Raw genomic sequence first — 10,673 nt, 5'->3', positions numbered from 1 at the left:
CCAGCCTGGGCGGCAGAGCAAGACTCCGTCTCAAAAAAAAAAAAAAAGAATTTGTAGATCTGTTAACTTTCCTTTACCTAGATGTTCCTCAACAGCTCCAAGCCTGAGTTCCCCAAAGCTCCAGAGGTCTCCAGGAGACTGTAAGGGTATGGGCCAGAAAGTCAAGATCCTGAAGATACACCTTTCCAGCTTGGATCACTGATGGTCTTGGATAGCTGAGACGTAGGGGGAATAAAGATCTCCAGGTTCATTCTCAGCAGTCCACGCTGAGTGTGACACTGGGGTTGCTTCCCTGTCTCCACTCTGGACTCTGTCCTGCCTTCCTCTCTGTCCCCTGAACCTGGCTGGATCCCCTTCCGACCTTACCCCGCTCCCCTTTTGCTTGAATTCTTTTTTTTTTTTTTTTTGAGACAAAGTTTCATTCTTTTTGCCCAGGCTGCAGTGCAATGGCATGATATCAGCTCACCGCAACCTTTGCCTCCCGGGTTCAAGTGATTCTCCTGCCTCATATTGTATTTTTAGTAGAGACAGGGTTTCTCCATGTTGGTCAGGCTGGTCTTGAACCCCTGACCTCGTGATCCACCCGCCTCAGCTTCCCAAAGTGCTGAGATTACAGGCGTGAGCCACCCCGTGCAGCCCTGACTTCTTATCTCACTTACTGACACCAACCATTGTTCAGCTGTTAAAGGTTAGCGATTTTTGTTTTCTCACCACACAGCCAAATGATCTGAACTGTTTCCTAGCTCCTTCCCCTCCTCCTCAACCTCAGGACCACTGCTTGAGTTTTAGGGCACCCTAGTCTCCAGTCCAACTCCAAGACTGTTGCCAGAGGGTCTTCTTGATGGGGTGCTGATTATGTCACATTTGTGTCTTTTTTGATGCCCAAATCTTCAGCATGGCACGCAATGACCTGCAAAGTCTGTTATCCACTACCTTCAATCTTCTTATCCACATCTCTATTCTCCAGTCACATCAATTTACAAACTTTCACTAAACACACCAGCAGACTGGCTGCCTCACCTTTGTAGGCGCTACTCCTCGTGTCTTAAATGGGGTTTCCAGCCTGTTTGGCAAACCCTCATTTATCCTCAAAAGCGAGATCAAATGCACTGCAACTTGGATTTCACTGTTCCTGCCCTTGCGCTCCCATTGAACTCTGCATAATTGTCTGTCTTCTCACCTAGAATGGAACTGCTTGAGGAAAGGGACCTACCCCTTCCCTCAGTGCGGTGTCAAAGTCAACAAACACTCAAATGATTGCTGAATTCATATAATTATTATTATTATTATTATTATTTTTTTTTTTTTTGAGACGGAGTCTTGCTCTGCCACCCAGGCTGGAGTGCAGTGGCCGGATCTCAGCTCACTGCAAGCTCCGCCTCCCGGGTTTACGCCATTCTCCTGCCTCAGCCTCCCAAGTAGCTGGGACTACAGGCGCCCGCCTCGTCGCCCAGCTAGTTTTTTGTATTTTTTAGTAGAGACAGGGTTTCACGGTATTAGCCAGGATGGTCTCGATCTCCTGACCTCGTGATCCGCCCGTCTCGGCCTCCCAAAGTGCTGGGATTACATGCTTGAGCCACCGCGCCCGGCCTCATATAATTATTATTAATTACTTTGAGACAGGGTCTCACTCTGTCATCCAGGCTGGCTTGCAGTGATGCATTCACGGCTCACTGCAGCCTCAACTTTCTGGGCTCATACTATCCTCCCACCTCAGCCTCCTGAGTAGCTGGGACTATAGGTGCAGGAAACCATGATGCCCAGGCTGGCCTCGAACTCCTGGGCTCAAGCAATCCACCTGCCTTGGCCTCCCAAAGTGCTAAGATGACAGGCGTGAGCCACCGCGCCCCCCATGATTGCTGAATTAAATAGTTGGTGCTTAGTGTGTACTTCACGTGGTGCTGATACGCTGCCTTGTGTTTTGGTCTTTTCATGTGCATGAGGCGTGACCAAGCCTTGATATGACTCATTATTTAATAAAAATACCACAATTCATCTATTCAAATGAGGGCTGCGTCTTCAATGCCTTCACCTTGCAGGACTGGATGCTTAGCTCAGTGATGGCGTCATTGCTTGAAAGACTTTTGGAATACCTCTCTTGGAAACAACTTTGGCCCCGATAGCACTTTCCGTTCAATATCTTCCACGGTAGCAATTGTTTTTCATTTATGCAGCATTTATCATGCACTTCCCTATCCCAGGCACCAGGCTGGTTCTGTGTGAAAGATAAGATAAATCGGACATTACTCTGTCTTCAAGGAAGTTTCTGTTTGGCAAGGGAGATAAGATCTAGACAACCACCCAACACAAGGCTAAGTGATAATGCCCCAGAAAAGTTTGGACTTGATTTTTGGAAAAAGCCAAAAGTCCTTTGGTTTCAGTCTCCTGGCCAGGTAGATGATGGTGCTGTCTGCCAGCACACTGCTTTAAGCCTGTTTGTCCTGAGCGTTTTGTTCCAGCACCCCCTGCCCCAACAAGAGACTCCTGGGCATGTGTGTCTGAAGTCCAGACTCTTGCCGATGGCAGTACACCCCGAGGCCTCCCCAGCTAAACTCTGAGCTCTTTGAGGGCAGGTGCTGAGGGCTGATCCTGGTCTTCACAGTATCTGGACTCATCATACATATTAGATGAATATTCATTGAGTCACTGAGCCCAAAAGGCGTCTCAGGGAATGCCACATGGACTTCAAACCGAGTGCCCTTTCTCCCATGTGGTTTACTCGTAGTGGCAGTTTTACAGATGCCCAAGGGGCAGGAGAGAAAAACGGAAAGGGCTAAAGCCGGGGAGGGCAAGCGAGGGGGCACTGGCGGCGGATCCGGGAATGGAGCCCGCGAGTTCCTGCTTCCTGGTTCCCCGGAGCAAGTGTCCTTTGGTGGGAGCCGCAGGGAAGGGAGCAACCCTTCCTGCGCGCCGGGCGCCCGCCCCTTCCCCGGCCTCCCAGGGACTCGTGCGGAGGGACGCCGGGTGGCGGGGCGGGAGGCCGGGCCCCGTCCACCTCCCCCCGGGACAGCCCCACCCCGGCGAAGAGGAAGGATCTCGGCTCCTGGGAAAGAGAGTCGGAGCCCCGCCAGGAGGGGAGGGCGCGGGGCGCGCAACGAGCAGGCAAAGAGTCGGAGCCGAGAGATCGAAGGGCGTGTGGGCGTGGGGGCCGCAGCCGAGGCCCGGGTGGAGGGGTCCCTGCAGTCCCTCGGTCCCCTCCCCCGCCGCCCGCCCCGGGCGCCCCGCCGCCCGGCGGCCCGGCCCCTCGCCGCCGCGCTCCGCGCACGTCTCCTCCCCGATGGTGCTGGATCTGCCCGGCCGTTCCACATCCGCATCCGGCTCCCCTCCCTCCAGCTCCCTCCCTCCGCGCCGCGGCGGCATCTCATTCCAGCCACTCATTCCGCCGCATTCCGGGTCCTCCTCGCGAACACTCACAGAGGCCAGGGGCGGGAGGGCCGCAGCTCGGGCGGCCGACCGCGTCCCGCCAGGTGAGAGGCCGCCCGCGCCCGCCTCGCCGCCGCACCCGCGGGCTCCCTCCCGGCCCGCGCGCCCCCGCCGCCGCCGCCGCCGCAGCCGACGCGTCGCCCGCGCGCTCGGCTGCTCTTTTCTTTCCGCGGCCCGCGTTCCCGCCTTGCGCCTCTGCGCTCCGGCGCGCTCCGTCCCGACCTCTGGCTTCCCCCCGCGCTCCGACGCTGCTCGCTGCCCCTCTCCCGCTTCCCTCCTGTCCGCCCCGTGCTCCCCTCCTCGCTTCAGGTTGACTCACTCCTCCAGGAATAGGGATCCCCGTGTTTTCCCGTCAGTCCCATTCTGGGAAAACTCCTCCCTCCCGCGCGCTCCGCTCCGCTCCGCTGGGTGCACCGGGGCCGGTCGGCGCGGGGTGGGCTTGGCCCCGCGGCCCCGCCTTCACTGCGCCGCCCGTCGGCCCCGGCCGGAGCCCGGCTCTACGCGCTGACGCCCTGTCGTCCCCGCAGAGCGATCGCCGCGGCCAGAAGAGTTGGCGCTCGGGGCGGACTCCTTGGAACTGGCTTAGCGCACACATCCCACCTTCCCGAACCCTGGGACCGGTAAGGCTGGGGAGCGGGGACTTGGTGGGACTTTGCCGGAGGGCAGGAGTCTGCGCGGTGAGTGCGGTGCTCCCTCTCGGGAGGAGACTGGGAAGAGCGAGGCACGTGGAGGCGGCGCGACTGAGGCTGGTGGAGGCGAAGTGGCTCCAGGGGCGGGTAAGGGGGGTGGACACTCGGGACTTTGGGGAAGAGGGAGGCCGGTGTGGAAAGGACCGGAGAGGCAGAACCGAGAGCGTCGGCAACAGAAGAGACTCAGCACCCATGCCTCTTTTCTGCTGGGCCCTTTTCGAGCCTGGAAGGGAGAGACCTGGAGGTAAGCGGACTGCCTGTTTTAAGTGCAAAGGCAATGCGAAAGTGGGGGGACGCCTGCAAAAGGTCCTACACCCCAGGGCTTGGGAAGCTGCTCTGTTCCCTGATGGAGACTAGTGAATCGATCCAGGGAGCAGAACTTTCAAAGCCCAAAGTGAACATTTCCCCCGCTGTGCTTCGGCACCAGAGGCCCCGCGGACTGACTGCGTCTGTGCTGAATCTGTGTGACAACTGACTGCGAGTCTTCCTCGCTTTGAGTCTCTGTGTGGGTGATATCTATTCACGTGTGACTCACTTTGGCTTCCAGTGGGCGTATTTGTTTGTGTTGAACGTGAGTGACAGAGTGTGTGTATGTGTCTGCGTAAGAAGGGGCTCTCTGAAAGTGTGAGTATCTCTGAGTAGGTGTGTGATGCTACGTCTCTTGAGTGTGTGTTTCTCTTCGAGGATGTTGGTTCTGGCTAGGACTGTTCTTCCTCCCTACATAGCCGTGGGCAAGAGTCAGTGTCTTTGGTTACCTGAGTGCAGGGATAATTTGACTGTGGTTTTGGAGTGTGTGGCCTCCAGGCTCCGTTTCCCCTGGACCGGGCAGAGCTGGAAGGAAGCTCTTCCTTCCAGCCAGGAGGCTGACTTTCTCAGGGCGACGGTCTTGTGCTTGCCTGGAAGAGTTCCGAGAACAACCTGGTAGGAGGCTGAAGGAAGTTGAGATCTTTGCCTTTGGGGGATGGGATGGGTGAGTGAGATTTGGGAAGGTTTGTTGGGGTGGATCCCTCAGAAAGAGGAGACAGTTTGGAATCTGGAGACTTGTGTAAATACTGCTTTTAAGTTGGCCCCCAATGACAAATACATAGGGAGGTATACCAACCTGAACTACTTTCTCCTGGTTTAACTCTCCTTGGAGCTAACCAGGTAACCCAGTAGAAGAACCCCTCATTCTTTCCAACTTGCTAGACATTCAGCATTTCCTTTGAGAAGAGGAATGAGTAGCTTGTTGCATGAGGGCCTCAACGTGGATATAATGTGTAGGGCTTTTTGGAAGGAAGGAGCTAGAAACTGTCTCGGGGATTGGGGGTTCTTGTCCCTGCTCCTCCATCCATCCTGAGGATTCAGATGTTCTTGTGGGAAACACCTTATCCTCTCACCTCTTCAACCTGGTGTGCGATGGTCTAAAAGCAGCATTGATGGAGTGGAAAGGTCACAGGTTTGGTGTCAGGCAGGCACAGGGTACAAATCCTGAGTCTCTCACTACCTTTAAGGCTCTCAGGCTGTTACCTGGTGGGTAATAGGAGGGGAGCTTGTCTGTCCAGAAAGTTTCCTGTGAAAAGTCGATGTTTGCAGAGCCCCCACGCAATAGCACAGTGCCTGGCACATCCCATGGACTCCATAGGATGGCTGTTGTATCCAGTGTTTCCTAAGCTTTTTTCAGTAAGAACCTCTTTTTCTTAGGAATTAGTGTTTTTGGAATTCGTGTTTCTCTGAGCACCATCTGAGAAACCTTGCCCTATCTATCATGTTTATTTAGCAAACATGGACCGAGCATTTACTGTGAGCCAGGCCCTACACTGTGTTCTACATCCTTAGGAATCAGGGTCCTAGTGGCCCAGGCAAGGAGGGAGGGGGACAGACAGGGCTTGGTCACCAGAGAACATAGTCCCAGCTTCTACTTTCTGATTCCAGTTTTGCCTTGGCCCCAGGGTGAGCTTGCTGAACATTATTAGATACCCTAATGTCAGCATCTAAGTCCCTTGTTTTATTTTATTTCACTTTTATTTTACTTTATTTTTATTTTATTTTATGTTATTTTATTTATTATTGAGACAGAGTCTCACTCTGTCGCCTAGGCTGGAGTACAGTGGCATGATCTTGGCTCACTGCAACCTCCGCCTCCTGGGTTCAAACAATTCTCCTGCCTCAGCCTCCCGGCCGGCTAGTTTTATATACATATATATATTTTTTTGAGATGGAGTTTCGCTCTTGTTGCCTAGGCTGGAGTGCAATGGTGTGGTCTTGGCTCACCACAACTTCTGCCTCCCGGGTTCAAGCAATGCTCCTGCCTCAGCCTCCCAAGTAGCTAGGATTACAGGCATGTGCCACCATGCCCATCTAATTTTGTATTTTTAGTAGAGACGGGGTTTCTCCATGTTGGTCAGGCTGGTCTCGAACTCCCGACCTCAGGTGATCTGCCCGCCTCAGCCTCCCAAAGTGCTGAGATTATAGGCGTGAACCACCGCTCCTAGCCATTTTTTGTACTTTATAGTAGAGTCGGGATTTCGCCATGTTTGCCATGCTGGTCTTAAACTCCTGACCTCAGGTGATCCGCCTCGGCCTCCCAAAGTGCTGGGATTACAGGCGTGAGCCACTGCACCTGGCCTAAGTCTCCCGTTTTAAAGATGGGGAAACTGATGCCTCTAGAGGGATAGTAACTTGCTTAACACCGCAACCCTGGTGAGTGGCAGAGCGGGGATTAGAACCGATGCTCTCCCTTTGGTGTTCTGTCTCCTACCCTGTGGATTGCAGTGCTTATGCACTCCCTACTCCCTGCAGCCGCCTTCATCCAACAGGCGGGGAAGCTGGAGCAGACTGACTTGGGCCATGCCTTGTGGCTCGGATAAGGTTGGTAGGAGCAGAAATCCTCTGCTCCATCCTGGCAGAAAGCACCTAGCTGTTCTGGGGAAGGAGCCATCTCACTGTACTGTCTGTGGAGTCTGCAAGGGGCCCTCGGGTCTTTAAAACACACCCTCCTCTCCCCTTGATGAGCCGCCAGGTGAAGGTTCTCCCTATCTTTTTAGATCTCCTGGGTTGCAAATGTCACAACCTCCTTTGATTTCCACTCTGGAGTCTTGCCCCATGACTGTCACAAAGCAACGCCTGTTGCCAAACCTGTAGCTCCTCCTCCTCCTTCCCAGTGGAAGTGGAGGACGTTGGTCCCCAGCTTTGGACCTTGCCTTTCCTGCAGTTGAGGTCAGTCCAGTGGCAGTTGGAAATTCAGGGCTTGTGAGGGTGGTTTTACCTTGCCTGTCTTCCTTTGCTCCCATGACCCTTTGTTGGCAGGGGTTGGACGACAGCTCCCTTTAAAGCTCTGAAATTGGAGCTGAACAGCTGCTCTCCAGTAAGGGGGGGTGAGGGGGCTGTCAGCAGCCTGGGGGGCCCAGGTGGAGGTGGGGGCAGGGCTTGGTCACTGGGGAGCACACAGTCTCCAGCTCCTATCTTCTATTTCCAGTTTTGCCTGGACCCCTTCTGAAATGACAGTTCTTCCCTTGCTTTTGGTTTTTCCGGCTACTATCTGGGAGATTCTAATCACACCTGTGTGATCTGGCCCTGGGGCCTTTAGCTGGTAGGGACTGGATATTTGGGAAAATTTCCACTAGAACTCAGGTCTCCAAGATCTATGCCTACCTCCTCCTGCATTTAATACAGGGGGGCTACTGGAAGGGCCAGAGGATGGGCCAGGCTCCCTGTAGCGGGGGCCGGCTCCTTAGCTTGGCGTAGGCAGGCGGGCCCCCATGGGTGGGGACTCTGCTTCCTTTGACCCAAACTTCATGGGAACAATAGACTTCAGAGGAGTCACCAGGGGCAGGAAATGGGAGCTGTGCTGAGGCAGGGGTGACCCTCCTGGGGGATGGGATTGCATATCCGGTAGAGGGTTGGGGGCAGTGCAGAGGGCGCTGGGGAGGGGCTGATGACACATAGGGTGGGCCTCTGGGGTGGGGCCCTCCTCCAAAGGGGGCTGTTGACTCAGCGTGAAGCTGGAGCTCCATGCCGGTTCTGTGCTGAGTTTTACGCTCTGTCTTACTAGCACAAGTCTCGTGTTTGTCAGCCTCCTCTCGCGCCACGCTTGCCCCTGCCAGGACCTGGTCTTCCCCTTCCCCTCAAGCCCCTGAGTTGTCTTTGTGAATCATCCTGGGCAGGATAAAAGGCTGGTGTTGTTGCTCCCTGGCTGGTCTCCACCTTGGCAGTGAGCCTTGGGCAATTGTGGCTGGAACGGTGATGTTGGGTTGTGGGCAGAGCTCTAGGCAGGGAATCCCAGGCTGGGGTCGCTGGACAACGTGAGGGATTTCTTTTTTTCTTTTTGAGACGGAGTTTTGCTTTTGTTGCCCAGGCTGGAGTGCAATGCTGTGATCTTGGCACACCACCACCTCTGCCTCCCCAATTCAAGCAATTCTCCTGCCTCAGCCTCCTGAGTAGCTGGGATTACAGGTGCCCACCACCACATCTGGCTAATTTTTTTTTTTTTTAATAGAGACAGGTTATTTCCATGTTGGCCAGGCTGGTCTCGAACTCCTGACCTCAGGTAATCCACCCGCCTCGGCCTCCCAAAGTGCTGGGATTGCAGGCGTGAGCCACCTTGCCCAGCCATGAGGGATTTCTTTAGCCACAGGCAGAGCGAGACAGTGGGTGGCATGTTCTGGAGGCGGAGGACTCTTATCTTGCCTCCATCTTTGTAAGGGTTGACCAGACTTTGTGAGAAGGCCACAGCTTGCCCTGGGAGAATTGTGAGTCAGACCACATGAGCTGCTTTTCCTGAGTTCAGGTTGCCAGCTTTGGGGTCCCAGAGAAGGTGTAGGAGTGACCCCAAAACCACTGCCGGGACCTGGAAGGAGGGTAGGAGTAGTAGAGACAACACATGCTGCCTTGATTGGTTTCTTCGAGGGAGCAAGATGGGGACCCTGGAAGTGGCAAACTCTTAGAATTGATTCCTTGCCCAATTCTAGGTTAGATTTTTTTTTTTTTTTTTGAGACGGAGTCTCGCTCTGTTGCCCGGGCTGGAGTGCTGTGGCCGGATCTCAGCTCACTGCAAGCTCCGCCTCCCGGGTTCACGCCATTCTCCTGCCTCAGCCTCCCGAGCAGCTGGGACTACAGGCGCCCGCCATATCGCCCGGCTAGTTTTTTTGTAGCTTTTAGTAGAGACGGGGTTTCCCGTGTTAGCCAGGATGGTCTCGATCTCCTGACCTCGTGATCCGCCCGTCTCAGCCTCCCAAAGTGCTGGGATTACAGGCTTGAGCCACCGCGCCCGGCCTAGATTTTGTTTTTTAATGATTTTTTACTTTTTTGAGACAGAGTCTCACTTTGTCACCCAGGCTAGAGTTCAGTGGTGTAATCATGGCTCACTGCAGTCTTGAACTCCTGGGCTCAAGCAATCCTCACTGCCTTAACCTGAGTAGCTGGGACTACAGGTACATGCCACCACACCTGGCTAATTTGTAAAGTTTTTTTTGTAGAGATAGGGTCTCGCTTTGTTGTCCAGGCAGGCCTCAAACTCCTGGGCTCAAGCAATCCTCCTGCCTTGGCCTCCCAAAGTACTGGAATTACAGGTGTGAGCCACCATGCCCTGCCAATTTAAAATTTTCTAGTAGCCACCTTAAAGAAAGAAAAAAAGTGAAGTTAATGTTAGTGTTTTCTTAAACTCTAATGTTATCAAAAAATAATTTCAGTGTAATAAATTTTTAAAAATCATTATTATTGTCATAGACAATGTCTTGCTCTGTCACGTAGGATGGAGTGCAGCGATGCGGTCATCATGGCTCATGCAGCCTTGTTCCCAGGATCAAGCAGTCCTCCCACCTCATCCTCCTCAGTAGCTGAGACTGCAGGTGTACATGGTTGCACTCAGCCTTGGTTAGATTTTTGAACAATCTGTGGAGAGTGTGAACATGAAGTTGAGATACCTAGTAGCCGACATGGGTTCACTCTACCAAATCTTAGATAAAGAACTCTAATGTGAGTGGAGGAATGTTCAGTGAGGCTTTTCAGTCTAATGATATTCTTGGTACAAGAGAAAGCAGTGTGGTCTGGCTGATACAGTGGGGAGATGGTTGTGTGACTGTTTGACCCACTACACTGGATGCTGACTCCTGACTCTTGAACTTGTGTTACTGTGAGGAGGTCCCCGCGATGTGCCGCAGGGCTCTCTTTGGCTTAGTCCTCTATGTTTTCCATAGATACAAGCCTCTCCCAGGAGCCTGTGTGGCCCGTGTCTTCTGTTTCTCATTTCTTTTTCTTTTTTTTTGAGATGGAGTCTCATTCTGTCACCAGGCTAGAGTGCAGTGGTGTGATCTTGGCTCACCCTCTGCCTCCTGGGTTCAAGCAATTCTCGTGCCTCAGCCTCCTGAGTAGCTGGGATTACAAGCACACGCCACCATGCCCAGCTAATTTTTTGTATTTTTAGTAGAGACAGGGTTTCACCATATTGGTCAGACTGGTCTTGAACTCCTGACCTTGTGATCTGCCCGCCTTGGCCTCCCAAAGTGCTAGTATTACAGGTGTGAGCCACCATACCCAGCCTATTTCCTTTTTTTTCTTTTTGAGACGGAGTCTCGCTCTGTC

General features: G+C 53.6%; 1 protein-coding gene across 3 annotated transcripts in view; it reads left to right on the top strand.

Annotated features, from left to right (window-relative positions):
• The first annotated feature begins 3,551 nt into the window (after window positions 1–3,551).
• Window positions 3,552–10,673, top strand: part of TEAD4 (TEA domain transcription factor 4) — an 85,057-nt gene continuing 77,935 nt past the window's right edge. The window contains exon 1 of one of the 3 annotated variants that reach the window (XM_017862943.1): window positions 3,552–4,356. In XM_017862943.1, coding sequence (XP_017718432.1) covers window positions 4,305–4,356 — 52 coding nt within the window. In that variant the 5' untranslated portion in view covers window positions 3,552–4,304. The remainder of the gene's footprint in view (window positions 4,357–10,673) is intronic. The other 2 variants (XM_017862935.1, XM_017862951.1) reach the window with 2 other exon arrangements.

This window comes from Rhinopithecus bieti, unplaced genomic scaffold (genome assembly GCF_001698545.2).
Source record: "Rhinopithecus bieti isolate Rb0 unplaced genomic scaffold, ASM169854v2 scaffold_2654, whole genome shotgun sequence".
Lineage (NCBI taxonomy): Eukaryota > Metazoa > Chordata > Mammalia > Primates > Cercopithecidae > Rhinopithecus > Rhinopithecus bieti.
Note: the sequence above shows the minus strand (reverse complement) of the source record. Positions and strands in the feature narration are given on the sequence as shown.